Source organism: Anopheles aquasalis, chromosome 3, assembly GCF_943734665.1.
Source record: "Anopheles aquasalis chromosome 3, idAnoAquaMG_Q_19, whole genome shotgun sequence".
Lineage (NCBI taxonomy): Eukaryota > Metazoa > Arthropoda > Insecta > Diptera > Culicidae > Anopheles > Anopheles aquasalis.
Genome location: NC_064878.1, coordinates 32,834,096 through 32,859,095, shown reverse-complemented (window position 1 = coordinate 32,859,095; position 25,000 = coordinate 32,834,096). Strand labels below are relative to the sequence as shown.

Here is a 25,000-nt window from a genome sequence, read left to right as displayed (position 1 = left end):
GAGGGACTAGCCAGTGAGCTGGTACTTGTTACCGCTAAGCAGATGATTCAGTTGCGTTACCTTTTACTACGCAACCTGTTGCTACTGCAGCACATTGTACAGCATCATGCCAACCTGTCGTATGATTTGCTCGATCCGATACAATCCACCTACAGACCGGATACGGAAACCATGCTTCGCTGCTATCATGTGATGAATTGGATCGCACAAACCCGCATCGACCTCGATTGGACGAAGACGTAAGCCGCCGCCGATCGCATTTTTTCGCGTGTGTGGGTTTAACAGATCGGTTTATAACCTTTTCTTCCAGCACTAAGATTGCTGCTTCATTTCCTCTAAACCTTCGCACATCCATGTCGCTGCTTCAAGCGTATGCGATTTCTCGGCTTAATGACGAGGCGCTCTCCGGTGTAAGGGAACTCTCTGTGGCATCGTGCGAAAGCAGCATTGGTGATGCACTCCCGTTTTTACAAAAATCCAACCTCATAATTAGTAAGATGTAGGTACCCGTTTGGTGGTGGGGGAGGGGGGACTATTTCCTATGCGCTGATTTCCACTTTATTCTTCTTTTTTTTATAGATGTCCTTCGAGTGATGATTTTCTTTTCGGCGAATGGCTATCGGATAATGATCTGCATGTTCTGATCGACGAGTACGTGCGACTGCTTAGCCATTGGTGTGAATGGAATTGTTGCTCAAGTACGTATTTAATGTTAAACTCAGCGGTGAAGTTCACTCCGTTATCATATCAAGTCGCGCAACGTTGCATGTTTCAAGGAGTCGCGTCTGTGAATAGTCCGTGTAACAGCAAGTTTTTTTTTTTGTTATTTGTTTTAGGAAATTTCATCCAAGCGAAATCGTACCTCATGCTTGGTGAAACTGCCAAGGCACTCGATTTGTTCCCGCTCTCGTTGAAGGGCATTCAAAACGAACGCTTTTTGCAAAAGTTTCTACGGCAAGGCGACAAAAACCGCAACGTTTCGCCGTACGAGATGCTAGGTGCCTTTTACTTGCGCCTGATTCGGCTTTTTGAGTATTACGGTGCCTACGATGGGGTGATGACGCTGGTTCATTCAGCAATCGACAGTACAATTCAGCAAAAGCAGCAGGCCATGTTCCAGAGCATTGAGTTCAGCAGCCATATCGAACTGGGCCACTACGAAGAGGCATACAACGCGCTGACCAAAAATTGTGAACCAGCCCGTAAGAAGGACTGTTTGCGTCAGCTCATTTGTTTGCTGTTCTCGGTGCGCCGCTTAGACATACTGATGGAGTTACCGTACTATGGTTTGGAGGAGGAGTTTACCAACATCGTTGCAATGAATGCCAGATCGGCCGACATTGCCGACGGAGTGCAGTACGATTTTCTGTACTCTTTTTTCACCAACAAACAAAATCTACGGAAAGGTAAAGCAAAGCCAAATTCACATCAGTTCTGTTGAGATTGATATTGGTTCTAACTCCGTTCTATTGGAAACACCGTCTCCTAGCCGCCATTACTGCGTACGAGGAAGCAATGCGTAACTACGCGGAGTGTAATAGCTACGATCATTTGAATCGTTACTATGGTTCCTTGTTGAAATGTCTCAATTCGCTGGCCATCATAAACCCACGCTACGCATGGATACTGCGACCGCTACAGGAAAACCCTCGTCCACAGGTAGGTCCTAGCTTTTTCCTTCTAGACGATTGATGAAAATGTTTCCCTCGCAGGCCGCAAATATCTTAATTCGATCAGTGTGTTAAATGGCGCATAACCACCACAATATTTGAACACATTTTCTGTTTCTCTATCATTTTCAACGAATAACAAAACCGCGCACAGCAGCTGACATCGAACAGCGGTGAAGATAGAATTCAAATCGTTGAAATGAAAGATCTTGAAGAGCAACTAATGAGCACCCACTGCGCGCTACAGCTATCCCAGAGTAGTGATGGATTCAAGGTTGTGACTTCCCTTGAACCGATCGGACTGATCGCACTTTTGCTGAGCCGCAAAATGTACCATTTAGCCTCCAAACTGGCTCACTGCCGGGCACCGACCATGGTTCCAACGGTGTACGAGCACCTGTGTAGCTCGTGCCTCGCCATCACCGGGTCCGATCCAGCAATAGCAAACAACACCGTTAGCTGGCTGAACGAAAACTGCATCTCGGACGTGACGGTTGGCTCGGATGCTGCTAGTACGGCGTGGAACTATTTGCGTCACCTGTTGGCTCAAGAGGGCCCTGAGCTTGCGGCCGAATCCTATTTGGCCGTACTGAATCGTGTGCTGTCGCGAGGAGCCTACGCACCCACGTGGCTAAAGGATTGGTGCTTCGAACACGTCCCTTCGAAGCTAATTCGCGCCTTTCTATCCCATGGACGGCTGGAAGAAGCCTACGAGCAGACGGTGGAACTGTTTCAGGCACGGTTTTTCAGCACCGGCCGATTCAGCCATCAAACCCTGTTTCCGTTGACTGTCTGCGAGCATCTGGTGTACGAGCTGGAACAGGCTGCCAATTATCCAAAAGTAAGTGTTGCTAGCGAGTGGTTTGCCGGATATGAAAATGGTACTGACACGACCGTATGTTGATTCTTATTACAGGAAAAGGATCATATTGAGCGCTATTTGCGAATGATTGAAGTGACATTTTGAGGTTGCAACGTCCAATTGTGCTTATTATTCAATGGCATTTACCATATAAATAAACTCTTTTTTCTCGATCAATAATTACCTGCATTTGTCAATCGTGTTTCATCATTAAATCATTTCCAGCTTTAAATATTAAAGCGAGAACAGTAGATGGTTTCGGTTTAAATTCGTGAGCAATCGAACATTTTTCATCACGTTGGAATAAATTATTGCAATTTAACTTACTCACGTGTCTCCACAAATGTATCATAAGTAATTAAGTTGTGTATAATCTTTTCCTTCCGCAAAGCAAAGTCGCACATCTCTCTTATCTCTTAGAATAAATTATAGCTCGATACCGAAAAAAATAAATGAATTTGATGCATCACTCGCCAATTTAGTGACAGATTACAACGAATTTTTAAACTATAGCTCATTACTACTAGCGATACTGGCATTTGTTAAGGATTCGTCATAACAAGCAACATAACTTGTTGTAAGTGTAATTAATCAGTAAATGCAAAAGACCCGTAACTATTGAAGTATAGAAGCTTGCTCGTGAATCGAAAATCTCTTGTCCCGGAATGTTCCGGAGAGCACTGCAAAAGTGCCTTGACGACGGCGTGTTCCCAGACCGCTGGAAACGGCAGAAGCTTGTGCTGTTGTCGAAACCTGGAGGAAACCCTGGGAACGCTCCATCCTATCGACCGATCTGTCTGCTGGATGCCATGGGCAAGCTTCTGGAGCGCCTGATACTCAACAGGTTGACGGTGTTCACGGAGGGAGCTCGGGGCCTCTCCGAGAGGCAGTTCGGCTTTAGGAGGGGGAAGTCAACCGTCGACGCAATAAAGATGGTGGTCGAAACTGCCAGTGGTGTTCGCCAAAAGCAGGGAGCCGACTGCCTCTGTGCTGTTGTCACGATTGACGTAAAGAATGCCTTCAACAACGCCAGTTGGATAGCGATCGCCCGGGCGCTGCACGGTATGAGGGTACCCGATTACCTATGCCGCATCCTGGGTAGCTACTTCGATCGACGCGTTCTGCTGTACGACACTGACTCAGGACCACAGGAAATGCCGCTTTCGGCTGGCGTTCCCCAAGGATCCGTTCTAGGGCCAACACTCTGGAACGTGATGTTTGATGGGGTTCTGCGGCTGAGACTTCCGGTCGGGACTTTGGTCGTCGGCTTCGCCGATGATATGGTCCTAGCGGTCCGTGGCCATAGCCTGATGGAGGTGAAAGTTAACGCGGAGCGGTCGATGGAAGCAGTGGAAGCGTGGATGTCGTCGGTGAGGCTTGAGGTCGCCCGTCACAAAACCGAGGTTATGCTTGTTAGCGGCCTGCAGCCTGCCCAAGAGATATCGATTGAGATCGATCATCTAGTGTTCCAGTCTCAGAAGGCGATCAAGTACCTCGGGGTGATGTTAGATCGCAAGCTCAACTTTGGGGCCCACGTTGATCATGCTGCCACCAAGGCGCGGAGGGCCCTTAACGCTCTTTCGGCCATCATGCGTGGAGCGGACGGCATCAGCTGCTCGAGGAGGAGGCTGCTGGCCAGCGTAGTCACCTCGGTATTGCGTTACGCGGGTCCTGTTTGGGCGGAGGATCTGTCGGGGCGGAAGCTGGTCGAACTAAACCGCGTCCAACGGCTTACTGGGATTAGAGTTGTGGGAGCCTTCCGAACCGTGTCCTCGGCGGCCATTGATGTGATTACCGGCATGATCCCGGTTGGGATTCTCATCGAAGAGGACAGGGAACGCTACGCTGGTCGTGGGAAAACGATCGGTACGGACGATGGACGTATCGGCTGATTCCCAATGGCGAGAGATGGCTGTCTCGTAGGTGTGGTGAGATTAATCCCTGTCTCGTCCAGTTCCTTACGGGACAGGGGTGTTTCAGGGAGTATCTCCACCGGATCAAGCGTGCGCCATCGCCGGACTGCCCGACCTGTGTCGGGGTCGTTGAGTCTCCGGAGCATGTCCTGTTCGTCTGCCCTAGGTTTGAAGAGGCCAGGGCAGAGATGGACGCCGCGCTAGGAGGAGGGGTCAGGGTTGAAAACGTAGTGCAGCGGATGTGTGAGAGCAGGGAGGCTTTCAACGCGGCCCCTGCAACGTTGGCCGCATAATGGAGAGACTACGCGTGGAATGGCGGGAGTTCAAGCGCTCTCAGGCCGCTGGCAGGGACCAGCAACAGGTACAGGGGTAAAAGGGAAACAAGCGGATGTTCCTCGGACATCCGCCTGGGCTAACCGGCGACCCGCGCCGACCTTGAGACCCACCGTGGCTGGGGAAAAGCCTGCGCCTTGGCGCAATGTTTAGATGCTTAGGCATGGTCGGTCATACATTTGGGAGGAAAGCATCTGAAAGTTCCTGAGGGGCTTCCTCAGGTTCGTACATTAGTATTCCACCTAGTTTGTTAAACGGATAAAAAAAAAATCTCCAAAGTTAATGGCTCGCTTTCGCTTTTCGCTGATCGCGAAATGAATTTTGTCCTGTGAGCATAGTCTTGTATGTCGTATGTCTCGAAATGGAAGTGATGGTGTCGCATTCCCTGCATGATAGTCGCATTCGTTGGACTTTATAATAATAATACGTTTACATCATTAAAATGTTTTTGTTTCCTTGCACGATTTAGTAGACAATAGAAGATGTAAAAGGAAAAACTACTTAATATAACTCGAAGGAATAAGTGCACGTTGAGTCAATCAAAAAGACATGAAGCCCATCTATTAAAAGTTACATTTTTCGTTTATTTTCGGTATCGACTCTTTTATCAAACTATTAATGCATTTGGCTAACATCAAATTCACTTGATCTGCTCGTCAATTTTGTTCCTGCGACAAAAAAAAGAAACATCGACTACAGCGCGAGTTGAATACGGCCAAACAAACGCCTTTAAATTCAGATTCGGCATTACAATCGTGTCGGGTGTTCTGCGTGGCATGATATTAGCTTATATTTCTTATATTAACAATGCAATCAATGTGTGTCTGTAATGAAGTTAGAATGGAAAGTACACCTACGCCACAGCTACCGATAAACACTTTCACGTAACATAAAAAGGGAATGCAACTAAATAACACACGAAAAACATAGCTTGTTTTTTTCTCTGTTCCGATGTGAATGAATGCTCAATGAGGTAGAAACAAATGTAACTGAAACGAGAAAGTATAAATTGATAGAAAACAAGTACAAAATTAAAACACACACAATACAAAACACTCGAAACTGCATCAATCGGATCTGGAATGCGATTAGAACCGAGTGATTCCGGTAGCAGATCGCCCTTCGCCCTTCTACCACATTTCACGGCCCAGAAACTGTGACTGTTTCCCACGTGCATTGACTATAATTTTACATTTATTTAACAGAGAATGTGTTGAAATCAATTATCAAATAGTGTTCAGTCCGACTCTGTTGCGTTTGGAATAAGTCATTGGACGAGAGCTCTGAAAACAAACAAAAACCTTCGGACTGGCAAACTCGCCACTCGCCATTCGAAATTCGTTTGCAGTAAATACAGAACATATTAGGCGTCCTAACGTCCAAATGGTCAAAAGAGCTATGTAGCATAAATCGTTCAACTTATACATCTACTTAAACAAAACACAGTTACGAAAGTTAATTGGGTTGGCTTAAAAATATGAAAAATGGCATCAGTGGCGGCACATTGGTCGAATGGGTTCAGTCACCACCCTTTTTCGAATGCTCCCGCTGCCCACAACTGCCGGCGCCACCAGTAGTCGTCGAGATAGCGGTAGGCATCTTGAACACAGTATCGTCAGCCGGCACCGCACCATCGAATAACTTTTCTAGGCTCGGGATAACCGGGCACTTGGCTACGCCGTAAAACAGTTCGTGGGAGTACTTCTGGCGCACGGTGTTGAGCGTTGTTTTGGGATGCATCATGCACATGTTCAGTGATATCACAACGTCCTTAAAATCGGCAATTTTGTAACCTACAAGAGACAAAAGAAAGATGATTTTAGATGATCTCGGGAGGGGGAACGCGCACTTACCTGAATAGAACTCGAGCGTTGGATTCCAACCCGGTTTATTGTTCATGCGCAACGCTATGAAGAGGGCCGCGCAAGCCAACTTGGAATCAAGCATTAGTACGGTGTTGTACTCCATCAGGCTCGTTTCGAGAATGTATCGAGCGAGTGTGAGAATGGGCATCGGGATACGATTGACGCGTGCATAGCGACGCAGAAAGCGATACGACAGCGGAATGCCAAGATCGTACCCGATGGTTTGGAACACGGTTCTCTCCATCTTGATCAGCTCCGGTCGATCGTACGCACCATCACAGATGTATATGAAATCATCCACCGTCGGAGGGATGCGCTCCTGAAAACAGAAATTTAGCACAAGACAACCGTTATTGCAATTTTGTTCGAATTCTTAAACAAAGGACCCTATCATACACACGTCGTATTTCGCTGCGATTAGCAACGCTGCAGCAGCCACAAGCTGCAAACGTTCGCGCTGAATGACGACCAGGGAAAGATAAATGTCGACGATCTTTACACCAAGATACAGGGTCTCATGATTAAGCTCGAACGATTCTTGACATTCCACCATCCAATCGATTAGGACACTCCTCATGAACCGCGTGATGTAGGGTTGCCGCTCCATATAATCGGTCACAATGTAGGAACTTTCGCGCTCGCGCAGATACTCGAAGATGTCCTGCGCGTAGTGTGAAACCTGGTAGATATCGTTCCAGTTGGCTTTATCGAAATCCTCGACATCAGCTGGAGTCCGTTTGCGGGGCGAACTATCAACCACTGTAGTATCTACCACCTGCTTCCCCTTCTCGGGGCATGATTCCCCAATTGCTAGCTCAGACTTGTCGCTCTTCACCACTTCCATCGCAACAACATCGGGTTTGTCAAGATGCTTCCGATTCCCGGCTGGTGGTCCCTCGGTTATGACTATTACCTTAGCGGTTACCTTTTTGGTTTGAGCATTTGCCTCCTTAGCCATAGCAGCTATTGCCCGAGCATTACTAGCGGCTTCCGAGGCACGCACAGCACCGCCACCGGTTGCATCTTCGTTGGAAAAATCGAGCGCCGTCACATACAGCGAGTTATCGCTTTCGAACTCGGACGATAGGCGAGTTTTCATTTTGTTCGCTGTTTGTCCCGCTGCCATGGCAACAGCAGGACCACTGGTGCCTTTCCCGGATGGAGAGGATGCTCTTTCAGATCGCTTCTTGCTCGGTTCTGGCTTTGCTGGGGAAATGGCAACATTGGTCCGTTTTGCGTCGAACACTTTTGTCATTTTCGGTGCTGGCGGTCCTGGAAGCTTCTGCTCCGATACGTTAACGGCCGAAGGAAGCACGTTTTCCTTGGCGGTGCCATGATCTAGAGTCCTTTGGGCTTGCTGCTGCTGCTGCTGCTGCTGCTGCTGCTGGCGCATAGCAGCTCTGGTCAATATTTTCGTTGCACCCTTAATTTCTGGTCCATTGACGTCCGGTTTGGTGTACATGTGCGACTGTGTATCCGCCTTCGAACGGAAAACGGAAACCCCCAAATCAAGTGATGCTCTACCCCGTCTCTAGATATACGACCTACCTTTGATTGTTTCTTGCCATCACAGTTGTTTCGGTTGCGTATTGTTAACTGTTGAACCATTTGACTGAGCGGTTTCTGCAACTTGTTAATGGTTTTGTTTTTTAGGAAACCGCCCCCGGTGGCACCGGAAGCAATATTGCTGGCGGATGCTTCGGCGTTGGTGAGATTGCCCAGAGCGAGCCGTTTAGTGCCGTGCTCATGCTTTAACGGGCTGATGTCGGCTTTACGCTTCATGGTTCCGGCATACTGTTGCTGATCCATTATTCCGCCGGCCACTCCTCCTTTTACCAAACTTTGCTTCTCCATCGCCGCCCGGTAACTGTGGCGAGATTAAAAACATACATCAAGGGAATCAGCATCAGCGTCAATTGTACGCTTCCATTTGGTAAGTGTTCGTCGGTCAGTGAAGATTTTCATCCATTCCCCAGGCCCTTTTCCATAACCTAATTTTGACAGCAAAAATGATGCCAATATTTGGGAATACTGTTTTTTCGGGATTCTGGCCAGAGCAAACAGTACCCATGATCGGATAAATGTTGCGATCGTTCGATCGCATCGTAACCAAAGAAAAGGCGCTTACCGTGTTGCTAATCGTCCAAGTGGCTTCACCTCAGCAGCGGTGTTGGAAGGTTGGTTCGTCAGCGGCATCTTGATTCTGTGCGACAGGACTCGAGGATTTGGCGATGGGGGATTCTTTAACGTTCGATGCCGCCCTTTTGATGCCTCGCTGTTTCTCTACGATGATATCTGAATCGACGGGATGGATTTGCCTGTTAGCTCGTGCACATCGGTGGCCCGTTGCAGCGGCAGAGATGAAATGCAACGAAGCAAAAAACAACGCACTAACAGGAGGAAGGAAAACGGCTGAAAATCTACGCAGCGTTGCGCGATGCCCGCTTTTTGTCCGAACGCAAGCTAGGCAAACTCCAACGATCACTTTAATTCAACATAGAACGAAATAAAAACCCCACTTTTCACTAGCGACAGCTGTTGCGCGCGTCCAAGAAAGCGGCACCAGGAGGAAAAAGATGTCCTGTTCCGCCAAAAATTCGTCCTTCAACGGAAAACTCGCCTGTGTTGGTACCCACGCGAGAAGGGGGTAGGGATGTGCGTGTGGTCGGTGGTACTTTTCAAATTTCCGCCGTTGTTTTTATTCCTCTTTGATCGTTCTGATCGTTTTTCTTATCTCCTTTCTCTTTCTCGAACTTCTCGCTCACTCTCACACGGGGCATGGGTTTTATCGATTGGCCCCTTAAATTCGCCGTTTTTTCTAACGCACTGCTCACGCGTTTAAAATTCTAACGTTCGTGAGTGGGTTGGCCATCTCGCTCTGGCTGGTTTCTGCATGAGAGAGTGAGCGAGAAAAAACATCGTCTTTACTTTTCTCTCCACAAGAAAGCGTTGAATTCCACTTTTGGGAAAATTAAAAAAAAACCTTTTTTTGCATTACTTTTTGAATTTATGCCCGGCATTGCTATCCTGGATGCAGCACATGGGGCAAGTGCGTGAAAATCAGTACAAAATCACAAAACTGCTGCTGCAAGAGACGCAAGTGCTGCAACTGAAGCACGCGTCTGAACGATATCATTGGATCCTGTGTTTCACAAACCAAAATGGCGTCTGCAACGGCTGTAAGGATTTCCATGAGTGTTGAAGACGAAGAACGTCCTGGGCGACCACCAACATCGACGGACGAAGCTCACGTCCAAAAAAACACATGTTTGTCCTTTTTTGTCTTTGTCCGGACCAAAATAGAATGTAAACAAAATATCATATTTAATAAAAAAAAACAATGTCTATTTTACGATATCAACATCCATACGCATCCATACACAAATAACAAGCGGCTTTTCGTTGAACGAATATCAGTGGTATTCGATATCACTGAAGATTGGGGTTACACCCTCAGATTTCCTCAGACAATCGTATAATCTGGCTCTTGGACCGATTCTACTGCTCATCCTTCTGGACTAACAGCTTCGCATCGTTCCAATGGATTTACTAGACCAGATATTTTCGTTTGTCGTAGTATTTTGGCTAGATTGATGTTATTTACAAAATCAATAATATAAGGGATTTGTTTGTACAAAAATTGTCCTAATTGTCTTCACGTGTTAAACTGTCGGCAGAAATAATATTTCCCATGCTAAGCGATGCAATGTAATCCATCGATTTGAGTTTGGGACTATGTCCATTACCTACGGGTGGTTCACAATGCCAGGTCATACTATTTGGTTGCTGGAATTGTCGATTCGGAATCTTGTCGCTTCACCGAGGCTAGAAATACCGTCCACAGGAAGCTGCAGGCCGCCACAAACGGCACACGGTGCCGTTCGGGTACGAGGGCAAAGTTGATTGTTTGAACAAACGGCCATACCGTTAGCCCAACGGCGTAGGTTTGGGGAAACTTTAACTGCACCTCTCGCGCTGCCTCGCTTGCCGAGCGTCCTTCCAGCAGCGTCATCACGAAAAGGAAGCTCACTCCCGCGAACGGTCCGTAAGTGGCCTGTTCCACCAAGGCTTTCCCGATTGCTGTCCGCCAATCCATTCGAGGCCACATCATCGAGGACAACCGCACCCACCCGTAGAGTGTTGGGGCTACGTAAAGCGCCCCGTATACACCATACCGGGCGCACTGAACGTAATCGAAGGAATCTGCGGGAAAACAATGGTTGGAATTACAAAACAAAAAAAACATCCGGATCATTTGCGAGCAGCCTCAGTTACCGAAACGTTTCCCCTCTAAACTTTGCTGGACGAGATTCGCCGTAGGCCAGAGAAACGTGTAGGTCACCATTCCCCGCACCAGGGGATGGCGTAACATTTTGGAGGAAACCATCCTCACCGTGGAATGCTGAGAAGCGTGTTTGGAACCATGAAAGGGATTCCAGAGTCACGAGTTAAAGTTTGCAAGGCTGAAATGATCACAGAAATCGAGATGACTAACGACACGAACGAGGGGGTTTCTGCTGATAACAAGCTTACAAACAACAACAGATACCTGTACATTTAACAGGTAAAACAATAATTGCACACCAGAGACATAAATGACTCGAAGAAGACCAGGTTTACATCCTTTTTCCTTTTCGTCCTTTTTGGAAAAACAGGAAACGAATAATCACCACACAACGTAAACAAGAAGTGCTGTCACGTGGTTGTCAAAACAAATCGATCCGTCAAAACAAAAAGGGATGACCACGATGAGCACGATGCGGAAGACGCCGGATATTAGCGAGGTTCTGGCTAAAATACAGAAACCAGTGGAAGTTTTAGCTAAAACAGATGCTGTAACAGAAACCCAGCCTGCTAGTGGAAAGCTAAAGGCAGAGAAACCAAAAAAAGATGTCGCTGCCGCCACCGAGACCGTGCGCGGTCGGCCGAAATCGGGAAGAATTTGGAAAACACAGAAAGAGAGGTATATTTCGTTGGACGGACCATATTCGTTGTTGGAGATCACACGTAACTATTGAATCGATTGAACAGGTTTGCGGTGGTGAAGAAAACGATTCGTCGTAAGACCACGGACGAACGGCTTGCGTACAGGGCGGAGATGAAGCAGATCAAGGAGCTGTCGCAGTCGCTAAAGGACGAAAGGAAGCGGCAAAACGAAGAGAAGCGGTTGCGGCGCGAAGAGAACAAACGCCGCCGACTGGAGAACGAACGGAAGGCCGAAATAGTGCAGATCATCAACAACCCGGCAAAACTGAAGCGTATGCGAAAGAAACAGCTGCGAATGATTGAGAAACGCGACTTGGCCAATGTTAAGGTAGTTTAAATAAAGAAACACATTTATTCACAATCATATAACAAATAAGCCAATCAAAACAGAAACAGACGAACAGCCATGCAGCCGCACAGTCGCTGATGAAAAGAAGATTTCAGTCAGTGAGTAAACGAAGCGAGTCGAACAGATTGTGCCACTCGAAGCCATCTTTTTTGTCGATGAGCTTCACGTGGCCTACGTTGGGAATAACTTTAAACAGTTTGCTAAAAGGAGTGTAGGTATCCAGGCACTGGCGATCACCTAACACGATCAACTTCACCTGGGCACGGGTAATCGCAACAGTCAAGCGGCGCTTATCGAATAAAATTTCGTTGCTATTCATGGTGGACGGTTGGACGGTATTTTCAGCTTCTAGCTTCATCGAATCTCTTGCCACTGCGGCGGTCTTCGTACAGGAATATAGTATAAGCTGAAAGTAGCAATCAATTTGCAAAGAGATGAAAACTCCAGCTTCTGGGCGTGATAGTAGTGTAAATACCTGTTTATCTTTCCCCTGGAACTGGTCGACCGTGTTGATCTCAATATCGCAGTCATCTACCGATATTGCGTGTATGGATTTGTCTGTATTGATAGGCGATTGAACTGCATCGGAAAGAGGAGGCCGTGTGCTTCTTTGTTTTTGTAACAACGCTTGCATGTGTTGCCTTATGAGGTCCACCTGAGCCCGAAACGGGGCCATTATGCCAATCGATTTGCTGTCCACCCCGGCACGTAACAGGGCACCGCATATGTAGATCGTGAGTGCCACCTCAGCCAAGTTGACACAACCCAAAGAACCCTTCGAACTCTGTTCATGGCCCAGGCTAAATTGCTGATCATCGGAAAGCTGTAGTGATTCATTGAGCTGACCAGTGTAACCCGTGTCTAGCATAACTGCCGATAGATCGATTTGGTTGGATATCCCCCTCATCAGCCATCGCTCGACCCCATACATCTGACGCAAAGTCGAAAGCTGTGGCAGCTTTAGCGTATTATTCGCCACCATATCGTTGCCACACACCAGCTTCCCATCGTAAGTGAAATCGTTGGCCAGCTTCGTCAGAACCCGGTTCATACGGTATTGGGTCGGCAATATGCAGTAAGCCCCTTCTTGGTCCAACCGATGGAATAAACTTTCGTCACCGCCGAAAGTTCTGAAAGGTAGATGTTGATGGGATGTTTAGTTTTGTAAAAGATAGAACCCCATTTGTGCTGCTACCTTGCTTCTTTTGATTTAACCACTGGGGGAAGCTGCTCTGGATCACCGACCAATAAGAAACGCTTGCACTGTAACAGTGGTCGAATGATGCTGCTCTGGAACACCTGCGTCGCTTCGTCTACGATACAGTAGTCAAATTTCCGTTGCTCTATCAACGGATGTGCCGCGCCCTGACACGTTACGGCAACAATTTTCTGTGAACAGCAAATAAGATTAATGTAGGAGGAACGTAGCAAATAGTAGCAGATGTCAGTGAACTCACAAATTCGTCATACAGTTTGGCCAGTTTCTCCGGAGTATCACATTGCTCAGCCATAACGGCAGCTGACGAAAAGCGTATCGCAGGATCAATGCGTTCTAGGGTGCCAAGCCGAATGAACTTCAGCTCTTCGAGCGATGCTAACCGTTTTAGGACGTTGTCAACCGCGGAATGAGTGTTACTCGTAAGCAGTATAGACTTGCCGAGAGCAAACAAAATTCGAATGATACCAACGATGGTTTGCGTTTTCCCAGTGCCTGGCAGCCCTTTCAGGAGACAGTAGCTTTCAGTGGCCGCCGCCTTCAGTACAGCCATCTTCTGGTGACGGTTCAAATTTTGCAACATTTTTTTCGCTCGCGGTATCAGTGCTTTCGGAAGTACACCTTCAGCAAACGTTGGTTTCATTCGCTCGATGATAGTTCTAGTGTTATAAAGAACATTAATGTAAACCATCAGCAACATCAACAATGCGGTTGCTTACCTTCGACATCGTTCCGCTTCATCCGTGTTAGCTAGCAGCATTGCCAGATTGGATAGATGAAACCCCGTCGATTTGTAACCTTCACTACGATCTATGTGAAATTTTTCTCCAGCATAATTCACATTCAGATTCCGCTCGAGCGACAGCACGAGCTCATGGCCTACACGACTAATAATATAGCCAGCAGCAACTGCGATCCGATTGTTCGTACTACAGATCACGTAATCGCCTGTTTGAAGCCCATCCGTAACAGCTCGTTCGTGCAATGACTCTGGGTGCTCACTCATTGTGAATGTGTGAAAGAAACGATCATCGACCATCCGTACAGGGCTAATCAGTTGAAGATCGACGATACACCATCCTTTTGCGGCACGATGCTGTGGGTCCTTCGTCCACAGGGCGCGTGCACAGTAATCTGCAGGAGAGGAGAAATCGATCGGGAATTCAAAAAAAAATAACAGCAAACTAGCTTAGCAGTAGTATTACCTTTCGCCATGTCTTTTTGCTCCAAGTAGATGATGCCAGTCCATCGAATGAAATAATCAATGTGCAAGTTACTAAGGTGCCCGGAAGCTTCAGATGTTATAACGGACAGTCCGTGGTTTGCTGGCAATTCCCTTGCCAATGGATCTCGTTTTGCCATTACGGTGCAAATCGTATTGTAAGGGCATTTACGACATGCTCGCTCATGATTAATCGGTTCCGGAAGTGATGGTAACAGGGGAGGATCTTCTCCTGCGTCCATTTCGCCCCCGGTGCGTTCGTACGGTGTCATCCAGTGATCGAAATGGTGAGCAATTTCGTTGCGTAGCAATATCAAATCGCGCCGCATATTACGATCGCTGACTTTTTTGCTACATTTGCCTTCTCTCAGATACAGCAGTAGTCCTCCCTCTACCCGGTGACCGACAAGATTCATCATCATTTCGTACAGCACCAATTGTCCAACGTGCTCGAATGAATAACTTGCCCGACCCGTTTTCAACTCGAGTGGCATTACTTCCGGTTCCGATGCGCCCATTCCATCGCTACGCATTACCGATACAGTTACATCGATCTTACCCTTGATCCCAAGCTGATGGCACCAGATGTTTTCTTCAATATCCTGGATGGCGTGTATTTTAAATTCAGGCTCCACGGCTGTTTCTCGTCTTGTGGCCTTATTCATGAGGTATTTGCGAAAGAATTTATCAATCTCTTCGAAGTACGGACTCATCGCCGCCATTGCTTCATCGGAGCTTATGCCGTATGCATACAAAGTCGTCACCATATTGGGCGATTTGATCCAGCTCTCGGCGATGTGTTTTATATCTTGTAGCGAGCGACAGTTGTTGTCCGTGAGGCATTGTTGGAAAACAGAGTGAACCAGTGTACCGATGTGCATCTGAAGGTAAATAACATTATTCATTCACATTTGCTAACCGTTGACTCCATTTCCAAACATACCTCTCGATTCTCCGTGCCAAGCAGGCGAAAATGTTGCTGCAAAACACCACGCCTTGAGCAGAATAACGAGCCCACCACTGTGGTTCCCGAGATGAGCAAATCGGGATTCGTAATAAACATGCCATCGTTGGCATCGATGACGAATTGATTCTGTAGCTTCACAGCCAGCACTGAAACTATCAGCCCAGGAACGATGTGCTCTATGGTGTTCCTAGAGAAATGTGAGCGCAAATTACGTGTTGGAATCAATGCACACTCGGCTAGGCATCGGTGTGATAGCAACTTACCATGGAGATAGCAAACAACATTTGGCTCTTTCCTTACTTTTCTTGTCCTCTACCGTGACGATCAAGTTTTGCTTGTCGCCTCGTACCACTGCAAGCACCCGGCATCGCTTCCATGTCGTGAGATCCAAGGTGTATTGTTGCTGCAAAAGCAAAGCGATTTCCGGATCACGGCCACAGTTGAGCACTTGTTGCGGGTCTTCTGGGTGCAAAACTTACTTGTTCCTGTTGGCACTCGTCGCCGATATCAGTCCAATCTTCCTCAAATTCCGAGAAGCACACATTGTCTATGCTCGCGTCTGCTGGCGCTGGGCTGTTTTCGTACACTTTTGGCTTTGGATTAGCATGCGTGTTGGGCCCTATTTTCGGCATCTTCACTGTAGTCTGATATCCATTGATCTCATTATCAATGGATGGTGATAGGGGCCGCTTTTTATGTTGTTCTTCCGCCATGCTGCAATAACTTGGGAAACTCGCGCGCGATCCGATATTTCGGGCGGACCAACCCGCCCTTTTGGGCGCCAAAACCTAAGCTGTCACGAGTTGTTTACGCAATCGGCAACTGTCATTATGCTAATTAGATGCATTCAAACTTCCCGTTAATTCTTCGTTTCAAACTTTTACTCGATTTCGGATCACAATCGCGCTTAACTCTGGATTAAGGTGCTTATTCTGTAACTTTCGATTACGATGGCCTCAGGCGTTCGATGATTCATGCGAATTTCGAAACGTTTCGAAAACAATAAGCAATTCAAAATGACAGTTTGAAGTAAAAAAACTGTTAATTAACTTGTTTTTTTCGGTATAAAAACGACTTAACCTTTGTAATAATAGTATACGATTAGCAGAAAGAAATTATTGATGCACAATCAGGACGCTATAACTGTTTTTCAGATGCTCGATGCTCGATGTAAACAGAACGCCAGCTGTCGACCACAAAAATGCACTCGACATGCAGGCGATCGTGAACACCAAATGAACACAAAATGAACCAAATGAATCGAACGCCTGAGGCCATCGTAATCGAAAGTTACAGAATAAGGTGCTTATTCTGTAACTTTCGATTACGATGGCCTCAGGCGTTCGATGATTCATGCGAATTTCGAAACGTTTCGAAAACAATAAACAATTCAAAATGACAGTTTGAAGTCAAAAAACTGTTAATTAACTTGTTTTTTTCGGTATAAAAACGACTTAACCTTTGTAATAATAGTATACGATTAGCAGAAAGAAATTATTGATGCACAATCAGGACGCTATAACTGTTTTTCAGATGCTCGATGCTCGATGTAAACAGAACGCCAGCTGTCGACCACAAAAATGCACTCGACATGCAGGCGATCGTGAACACCAAATGAACACAAAATGAACCAAATGAATCGAACGCCTGAGGCCATCGTAATCGAAAGTTACAGAATAAGCACCTAAGCACCTAAAAAACCAAATCAGCCAAAATGTGGTTAACGATGCTTTTGCTGAACATATCGTGCGTCGCGCCAGATTTTTAGCACATCTTTGTTTTATTTGTCCTTTTCAATTTGGTGTTCACATTGTTCACTTTACTTTAGCAAATTCATGGCCAACTGTTCCGCCTCGTTGAGCGATAGATCTTGTGTTCTGCTCAAAATCATCCGTTTCTTCTTTGCCGGAGCAGCAGGCTGATCATCTTCGTCGGAATTGGGCGATTCATCTTCGCTCGCAGACTCGCGCTTATGCTTACCATACACTTTATCCGGATCCGGTAGCCAATCCAGATTAACACTCGTGTCGCTTTCACTGCCAAAGTCGTCCCCTCCGTGCTCATCCTGCTCGGGTGCCACCTTTTTCTTGCGGTCTTTCTCCTTCTTTGCTGCTCGCTTCTCCTTTTTAAGCTGTTTGTATCGCTCCTTGTCAGCAGCGTCCTGCTGCTGGAGCTTAAGCCGCGCCTCGTTGATATCATAAACCTGTGACGATGCTTTCGGTCCTTCCTCGTCGATGGGAGCACCTTCTTCATCGAACACCGTGCGCTTACTAACGATGAGTGATTTTTTGACCATCTTTGCTTTGGACACGCGCTTCTTGGTGGCCGATGCGGTGCTGGCAGGTGTTTCGTCGAACGAAGCTTGAATGTCGCCAGCGCTATCGTCCGATTGCACCGAACCATGATCAACACGTTTGACCCTCAACAGCTCACCGTCGTCGTCGTCGTCATCGCTCTCTTCATTGCCATCTTCTAGTACTACCTTCACCGAGGATGTAGAATTCGGCCCCGTACCATTTGCTGTCGTGGCAGGTTTACGATCCGTTGCTACTCGAGACAGGAAGCGAATCCGCGGTGTAACGTTCAATCCGAGCGATTTCGCATACCCGTCAAGATTCAGTTTCTGCAGCTGAAACACTTCTCTATTTTTCATTAGCGCCACTGACTTGACGTACGCCACGAATGCCCGTTTGGCACACTCTTTCAGCTCGGGTGACTGGGCAAGCATCGATTGAATTTTGACCAGCGGGGAAAACAGCTGCCGCTCATCGATCCGGATTTGCTTGATGGGAATTTTGTTTCCTTCCAGCGACTCTAGCATGGCCTGCTCTTCGTGGGGCAATAGCACGAGCAAATTTTCGCCACTCGTGTTCAACCGGGCGGTACGGCCGGCTCTATGGATATACTGGGCCACATCTTCCGGACAGTCCATCTGCACCACCCAGTTCACCTTCGGGAAGTCGAGCCCACGCGACGCAACATCCGTCGCCAGCAGGCAAACGTTAGTCTTTTTCCCACAAAACTCCGTGTAAATCTTGTTCCGTTTCTCCTGATTCATGCCTCCGTACAGCGGGAGTAGAAGATTGGCGGGGCGTAGTTTTTTGAACACCTGATAGAAATACTTCACCTGTTTGCAGGTGGCGAAGAACACGATTATCTTCTGCTTCGGGTGCGTGCGCAGAAATGACCAGAGCATGGTCAGTTTTTCCGGCAGCGTGACCACCACGTAGCTCTGCTGCAGTTTTACCGGTGTGGCCGATTGTTCGTGCTCGTGGGGAGCAATGTAGCGCGGATTGTTCAGTTTGACGCGAGCGAGATCGCGCACGGATTTCGTTTGCGTGGCCGAAAACAGCAGCGTCTGTCGGATGGATGGCAAGTTCTCGATGATAGCGTTCATCGTTGAGGCGAACCCCATATCGAGACAGCGGTCCGCTTCGTCCAGGACAAGCACTTTGAGATTGGTTGCGTCAAACAGCGGGTTTTCGTCCATGTGCTGCAATAAACGGCCAGGCGTTCCGATGATGATATTCAGATTGTGCAACCGGTTGCGCTCAAACTTCAGGTTCTGGCCGCCGATAATGAGTCCCGTCGTAAAGTCGTGGTGCTTGCCGACCTTCGCCATGGTTTCGAATATCTGAAGCGCTAGCTCACGGGTCGGTGTGATGATGAGAGCACCCAGCCCATCCATACGCGTCCACTTCTGCACGTACAGCCGCTCGAGGATCGGGATGAGAAAGGCCAACGTTTTACCACTGCCCGTTTTCGCGGCAGCCAGCACGTCTTCCCCGAGCACCCCTGCCAGGATGGAGTCGCGCTGTATCACCGTAGGTTTCAAATACTCGGCCTCCTGTAGCCCCGTCAGTGTTTTCTTCGACAAAGGAAAGTCGCCGAACGTTTTCAAATCGTCCGGTTTCAGCGAGTCAGCATGCCGGTACCGCTGCTGCAGCCGCTCGATCTCGGCCTCCTCTTCTTTGACGGAAAACTTGAACGCCGACCGTTTCTTCGATTTTGCCTTACGGGACGCCCCATTTGCCACATCACTATCATTCGTCTCTGCTTCGGCGAAATGACCACTGTGGCCTTTAAATTTCTTTTTCCGAGCAAAATTCACGTATCTTCCTTTGCTCATTTTTACTCGTGCGGGCGCGTGTTTTCCAAAGTGTATCGCCCTGTACACACTGCACAGAATCCGCGTGCAGAAACTCGCTTATCTGTCAATTATGTATGCGAATTGACAGATAAGCGAGATTCTGCACGCAGATTCAGTGCAGTGTGTACAGGGTGTGACGCCCTGCAAAACATCTGACAGACTGTCAAAGACTTATTTTAGGAAAACTGAAAAATGGCAGCCACACGAAGATTGCAAAAGGTAAGTTTTTATTTTTGCAGTGAAAAAAGCACCATCCACTGCCTGCATTGGCCGCTAAATGACCAACGCCCGATCCCCGGTCAATCCCCGAGCTGGCCGTGTGGATGGCTGCTTCTGGATATGCTTCTCCGTGGCCGCTAAATCCGCCGGATCTTGTTCGGGGTCGCCTGATCACCGCTTTCTCACTTCACCGAAGGAAAGGCCGGAAAGTGGTTGGTGCATCCCGGCTCGACCATTCGGTTGATAGTAGACGACTTTTCCGGAAGGGAAATCAATGAGTAACACGTTACGCTTCATTCACAGGAGCTCGCCGACATCCGTGCATCGGGCATGAAATCGTTCCGGGACATAGTGGTCGACGAATCCAATTTGCTGCTATGGACGGGCTTGATAGTGCCGGTAAGAAAAGAATGTCAGAGGTCCGGCATAATCCCATCAGCAATCCGATTATGCCACCCTCGCACGACATTCATAGATAGGAGAAGAAGGGCTTGGCATTCTTTGATGCAGGCCGACCTGTGACCGACGGGCCACCACCGTATTGTTAGATATTGAACGCATACCACATTTCCTAGAGGGGCCGCAGCATTTATCTATTTTTATTGCGTTTTTCTTTCTGTTGTCTTCCGCGGCGGCAACGACGCCAACGAGGAAATCGCGATGCGAAGAGGAGCGTGCACTTTAATCCTAATGGTTACTCTTTCTATTTGAAGGACAACGTCCCCTACAACAAAGGTGCTTTCAGAATAGAAATAACGTTCCCGGCCGAGTACCCCTTCAAACCACCAAAGATTTCGTTCAAAACCAAAATCTATCACCCGAACATCGACGAGAAAGGTCAAGTTTGTCTGCCAATAATCAGTGCTGAAAATTGGAAACCGGCAACGAAAACGGATCAAGGTGAGTGACGAAACCGTCGCGCTGTAATGGCTGGGAAACCAAAAATTTAACCTCTGGCCGAATCGCGGCTGGCTTTTCATTGCAGTTATTCAAGCATTAATAGAACTCGTCAATGATCCGGAACCGGAGCATCCCTTGCGTGCAGATTTGGCTGAGGAGTTTTTAAAGGATCGCAAGAAATTTACCAAGAATGCCGAGGAACATACTAGAAGGCACAGCGAAAAACGACCCGAATAAAGCCATCATGGCAGCACGTTAACGCCAAGGTGACGACGAAGCATCGCGTGTGCATGCTCTGATCGGCTTCGCGGTTCGCTCGGTTCTATACGCTGTAAATGATGATGATTATAATGGAAAAGTTGAAGACGTGTTGCTATAGATTAAATGCAGAGGACAAGGAATTCATGGAACAACAAACATGAAAAGAGCGCGTGGTGGAAGTTACTAGATTAACAGCAAGAGCGCATCCGGATCCCGTTCAATGATTTCATACGCGTTCTTGTTTCCCTCAACTTTGTTTTTCTTGTGAAAAGTTCGCTGGTTTCTGTCTTCTATAAAATCACCCCTTCCCTCCTCCTTTCTCGTTCTCCTGGTTAAGTTCTGCGTGCTCCCCCTAACGTCCTAGAATACTTATCACGTGCGTACGCTAATCGAGTATTGTTTGCATATCTGCCCTAACTACTGAACGGCATAGACTTTCAGCTCTGCGATTATACCAGGATTACTATTTATCGCGGAAACCGAACCCACAAAATGAACTGCTTGCAAGCGGAGTGAGTTGGCCAAAGAGCAGTCAACGGCGGATTGAATTGGACAAAAGAAAACAAAAAAAAATACGTCAAAGATAATAAAAACCACATAGACGAGTATTTATTTAAATACTGTGACCCAGTTCGATTGATCAACGCGATGACACCCCCGTAAAAGCACGATGTAACGTTTCCATCCAGTTGATTTTCGATTCTTCCAGAAAGTGTTTAAGCACACATTCTCTGACATACAATAAGATGCACCTTGGCGGGTTAACAACCTCAGCGCGGGCGTGCTTTCAAATCGTTCGGGGTTCTTACCGCCACTTACAGCACACAAAAAAAACAAGAACTGGGTCATGCTTTTTTGGAAAATGTTTGAGTGCAACATAATGCTTTATAAATGGTTTGTATTCGTTTTACGTTTGACGAGGCATATCTTAATGACGTTCGAATGGATTAAAAATCAATATTGCCCGTATCAATGCCGTCATACCACACCGTCCAGAAAATGATGCTGAACATAGGTGGTTATTCATGGAAATGTGTATAAAAGAAATACATTTTTACATTTTAATCGAATGTGGACTCGTTTACATGCTGGTGTAGTAATAAATGATGCAAATATTACACCATATGAACGCATTATTCCAACATTTGTTGTGGGTACGTAATTTAATGGAACACATTTCTCGTGCTGCTGATAATGAATACATGCTGTTCTGCATATTATTGGGTTCTGCTGATGAGTATTGTCGACTCTATCAGCGTCCAACCTGTTCTAGGTAGAACGAATGGATTATCTTTTTTCAACATAGCGACACAGCAAGTGTACACAAATGAAACTGACCATCCACGCGTGGCGCGTGGGGGATAATGTATGCAGATCTGCGGTCCCGGACAATCATCTCATCTCATCAGGGTCATCATCATCGTGCTTATTGAACGAAATAAAGCCGGTCTTCGGTCGCTCGGCGGCCGACAGTACATTGCGAAACAGCGTACAGGACAGGTCGCGCACAGGTTGATAATTTGGGCAAAACTTAGCAAACCGTGAGCAATCGAAGGAGCGTAGATTTTCAATAATGCGTGTTGCAATCATCTTTGTTGGTAAGCGTAATAAGCATTTCATTGCATCGAGTGTATCTATTATAACTGGCCGTATATTCTGTTAGCCATTTTGGCGGTCGTTTGTGCGTTGCCGGCAGAGAAAAATGCCAAATGCAAACAAGTTTGTACCGCTGACTATACGCCGGTTTGTGGCGCACCTAAGGACGGCAAGGGCAGTACCATCACCTTTGGCAACAGTTGCGTAATGGAGAAGGTCAACTGTGAATCCAATAAAGGTAAGCGAGTCACGTTACACTTCACCGATTTCAACGAATAATCGCCTCGTTTTCATACAACCCTACAGATTACATTCTAAAGAGTCAGGGAGAGTGTGGAGACAAGAGCCCTGTGCGTCTTTCTTGATGCGATAATCCGGTCTGCTACCGATAGATCCAGTGACCTCCTCTTTTACCACATTCATATTCGGATGGCCTTCGCGTAAGGTCCAGCACACTGGCTGGTCCGTCTATTTTTGAACCTTGACAATAAAAAAAAGCTATTAACAAACGCAACGCAAAAACGTCGTGACTGCTTTTCATTTACATGCATTTCATCTGAGATGATCTAGCATCTAGTCAATTTGAAAAGTCATACAGAATAATGATACGCATCCGCTTGGTCCAGCATTTGAATGACTCATCGATGCTAAACAAAAGTAATAGTTCCCACAGATAACAGTTCAGACGACTCACTGAGGTATGTTGCGGAAAAAAAGAATATTGTTAGATACTGCAAGCAAGGAATTCAACTTTCATCAGTTAGAACACTGAATAGAAAATTGTGAATATTTTACAATTCCGTTCTTTCTTTCATAAAAACGCGATCCTCGTCCTCGTGATTTTCGACCGGGATGATTTTGTTTGCATTCATAATTTTCTTAAATTTTATTTCACTATATTATACTTTTAGGCATTGTTTTAGGATCTGCTACTCTTGCAGTAATGTATTATTCGCAGTAGGAGCGATGTAATTATACACCGCAGATAACCCTAGCAATCGGCTGTCCAGGCAGTTTCTTTTATGTTCGATTGCATTGCATCGTTGCCTTTTGCGATAACAAATTAGAATTCTCTTGCCATCATATGCCCCGGTCGATTGATGAAGATATCAGATTAAAACTTAAATCTTATGAAGCGGCTGTGAGCGGCTATTCATATGCTCACGAACAGGAGTACCATTTGTCGCTATTTTCTACGAATAGTTGTTGAATCTTCAATCTATCGCTATGCCTAAAAGGTATTTGTAAGTGACTGATTCGTCTTGTACGCACCAGTAACAGAAATTGCCTAAACACTTAACTAAACATAGAAGTACTCCTTTCCTGTGTTTACCTTACTGGTATTCTGTCGGGCTCATCAAATTCTGATTCAACCGATGGTTTGGGGTTTCCATATGTTTCCAGCGAGGATATCGTCATGCTCAAATTTTATGTAGTAAAAATGTGTGGTGCCTAGCGAAAAGTAGTATCCATTCCGACCGGCGGGTAATTAGCATTGATAGTAACAAAATAAAGATGAATTGGTTTTAATTTTGGGGTCCCAATCATTCATGTGTCTTTAAGTCTTCTGAACTGATGATGATGCTGCGGTATGTCTGATCTACAGCTCATTTTCATATCCTCACATATTTACTGGGTACAGCGTGGTTCTTTTCAATAAATCATACTAAAACATTACGAGATTGGCAGTCTGCTAGTCCGACATGCTGAAAGTGATCGATACAGACAGATGGATTGACCGTCAATCCAACAAAAAATGTCATACAACAATAAAATTTCAAAGATCGCATCAAATTATGCTTACCCAGTATCGGCACCAATGTATGCATTTTGCGCTGGCAGGGTGCCACTTAACGCATTTATAATAAATAGCCGACGACGTGTCTTAAAAGTTATGTTCCTTCTAATGGTAAATGATAGTACTGAAAACAGAATCTTTGTCGTTCCGATTAATAGTGGTAAAAGATATGACACGAATTTAAAAACGAAATTTTACCAACATTATCGCTGCTGAATTGTACATTTTCAAGTTCTTAAACCAATTATACTGTGTCTCGACTGAGTTTCAGCTTTGTAAAACTTTTCACTGCATAGTCCTGCACACAATGCTTCAGAGTGTTTGCCGTCAATTGACTCGCTTGAATGGAGTATGGGTCTTGTGAGGGGACCAAAGCTGCTTGAAATGGATAAATAACGAATCTATTTATAAAGCAATTGTGTTAGATTATCTGTACACGGCTATATGCATCAACATGGAGCCCGCCCGGTGGTGCTCTGGTGATATGTGGTCCACAATTTCGCCTTAATCATTTTTTTTTGTTGCAATCCCCCTGTGCCACGCATCCTGTCACGTATTTTTTGTATGTTAACGTTGGTCTGTGAATGGTTTTTTTTTGTTTGAGATCGATCCATACCAGTAGAACAAAATAGTAGCTCTATTGTTTTTGTTTATGTTAGTTGTTACATCTGTACCAAGAAAACATTGTTCAAC

The 25,000-nt window shown here is 46.4% G+C and overlaps 8 protein-coding genes across 12 annotated transcripts in view; 4 read left to right on the top strand and 4 right to left on the bottom strand.

Annotated features, from left to right (window-relative positions):
* LOC126577542 (nuclear pore complex protein Nup160 homolog) overlaps positions 1-2,713 on the top strand; it is a 5,273-nt gene extending 2,560 nt beyond the window's left edge. Inside the window, exons 7-13 of one of the 2 annotated variants that reach the window (XM_050239230.1) lie at positions 1-239; positions 311-499; positions 580-698; positions 837-1,406; positions 1,490-1,659; positions 1,828-2,511; positions 2,587-2,713. The exon at positions 1-239 is cut by the window's left edge and continues 153 nt beyond it. In XM_050239230.1, coding sequence (XP_050095187.1) covers positions 1-239; positions 311-499; positions 580-698; positions 837-1,406; positions 1,490-1,659; positions 1,828-2,511; positions 2,587-2,637 — 2,022 coding nt within the window. In that variant the 3' untranslated portion in view covers positions 2,638-2,713. Of the gene's footprint in view, positions 240-310; positions 500-579; positions 699-836; positions 1,407-1,489; positions 1,660-1,824; positions 2,512-2,586 lie in introns of both variants that reach the window. The other variant, XM_050239229.1, reaches the window with a different exon arrangement.
* Positions 2,714-5,950: 3,237 nt separating this feature from the next.
* LOC126576928 (G2/mitotic-specific cyclin-B3) lies at positions 5,951-9,237 on the bottom strand. Its single transcript, XM_050238245.1, has 5 exons — positions 8,772-9,237; positions 8,192-8,510; positions 7,044-8,123; positions 6,632-6,962; positions 5,951-6,571 (listed from the first exon to the last, which is right to left on the bottom strand). Exons 1-5 carry the CDS (start codon positions 8,837-8,839, stop codon positions 6,297-6,299), a joined length of 2,073 nt encoding a protein of 690 aa, XP_050094202.1. The 5' UTR covers positions 8,840-9,237; the 3' UTR covers positions 5,951-6,296.
* Positions 9,238-9,972: 735 nt separating this feature from the next.
* On the bottom strand, positions 9,973-11,299 carry LOC126576929 (mpv17-like protein). 2 transcript variants are annotated; one of them, XM_050238246.1, is made up of 3 exons: positions 11,177-11,299; positions 10,919-11,106; positions 9,973-10,846 (listed from the first exon to the last, which is right to left on the bottom strand). In XM_050238246.1, the coding sequence occupies exons 2-3, from the start codon at positions 11,028-11,030 to the stop codon at positions 10,419-10,421; spliced, it is 540 nt and encodes a 179-aa protein (XP_050094203.1). In that variant the 5' UTR covers positions 11,031-11,106; positions 11,177-11,299; the 3' UTR covers positions 9,973-10,418. The 2 variants fall into 2 exon arrangements, with proteins under 2 accessions (XP_050094203.1, XP_050094204.1); XM_050238247.1 differs by having other exon boundaries at positions 11,193-11,277.
* Positions 11,300-11,372: 73 nt separating this feature from the next.
* LOC126577357 (coiled-coil domain-containing protein 86) lies at positions 11,373-11,990 on the top strand. The gene is made up of 2 exons (XM_050238905.1): positions 11,373-11,606; positions 11,675-11,990. The coding sequence occupies exons 1-2, from the start codon at positions 11,383-11,385 to the stop codon at positions 11,964-11,966; spliced, it is 516 nt and encodes a 171-aa protein (XP_050094862.1). The 5' UTR covers positions 11,373-11,382; the 3' UTR covers positions 11,967-11,990.
* Positions 11,953-16,154, bottom strand: LOC126577356 (DNA replication ATP-dependent helicase/nuclease DNA2). Its single transcript, XM_050238904.1, has 9 exons — positions 15,863-16,154; positions 15,647-15,786; positions 15,360-15,570; positions 14,400-15,297; positions 13,914-14,328; positions 13,436-13,853; positions 13,174-13,367; positions 12,454-13,108; positions 11,953-12,384 (listed from the first exon to the last, which is right to left on the bottom strand). The coding sequence occupies exons 1-9, from the start codon at positions 16,094-16,096 to the stop codon at positions 12,070-12,072; spliced, it is 3,480 nt and encodes a 1,159-aa protein (XP_050094861.1). The 5' UTR covers positions 16,097-16,154; the 3' UTR covers positions 11,953-12,069.
* A 944-nt stretch (positions 16,155-17,098) lies between these two features.
* On the bottom strand, positions 17,099-19,527 carry LOC126577656 (probable ATP-dependent RNA helicase DDX10). The gene has a single exon (XM_050239444.1). It carries the CDS (start codon positions 19,510-19,512, stop codon positions 17,203-17,205), a length of 2,310 nt encoding a protein of 769 aa, XP_050095401.1. The 5' UTR covers positions 19,513-19,527; the 3' UTR covers positions 17,099-17,202.
* Positions 19,528-19,660: 133 nt separating this feature from the next.
* LOC126577479 (ubiquitin-conjugating enzyme E2-18 kDa) lies at positions 19,661-21,531 on the top strand. Of its 3 annotated transcripts, none has more exons than XM_050239141.1 (4): positions 19,661-19,752; positions 20,056-20,151; positions 20,466-20,652; positions 20,738-21,531. In XM_050239141.1, exons 1-4 carry the CDS (start codon positions 19,726-19,728, stop codon positions 20,887-20,889), a joined length of 462 nt encoding a protein of 153 aa, XP_050095098.1. In that variant the 5' UTR covers positions 19,661-19,725; the 3' UTR covers positions 20,890-21,531. The 3 variants fall into 3 exon arrangements, with proteins under 3 accessions (XP_050095098.1, XP_050095096.1, XP_050095095.1); XM_050239139.1 differs by lacking the exon at positions 19,661-19,752 and adding an exon at positions 19,778-19,964; XM_050239138.1 differs by lacking the exon at positions 19,661-19,752 and adding an exon at positions 19,778-19,991.
* An 831-nt stretch (positions 21,532-22,362) lies between these two features.
* On the top strand, positions 22,363-23,023 carry LOC126575666 (turripeptide OL11-like). The gene is made up of 3 exons (XM_050236474.1): positions 22,363-22,511; positions 22,577-22,747; positions 22,816-23,023. Exons 1-3 carry the CDS (start codon positions 22,487-22,489, stop codon positions 22,872-22,874), a joined length of 255 nt encoding a protein of 84 aa, XP_050092431.1. The 5' UTR covers positions 22,363-22,486; the 3' UTR covers positions 22,875-23,023.
* Positions 23,024-25,000: the final 1,977 nt, after the last annotated feature.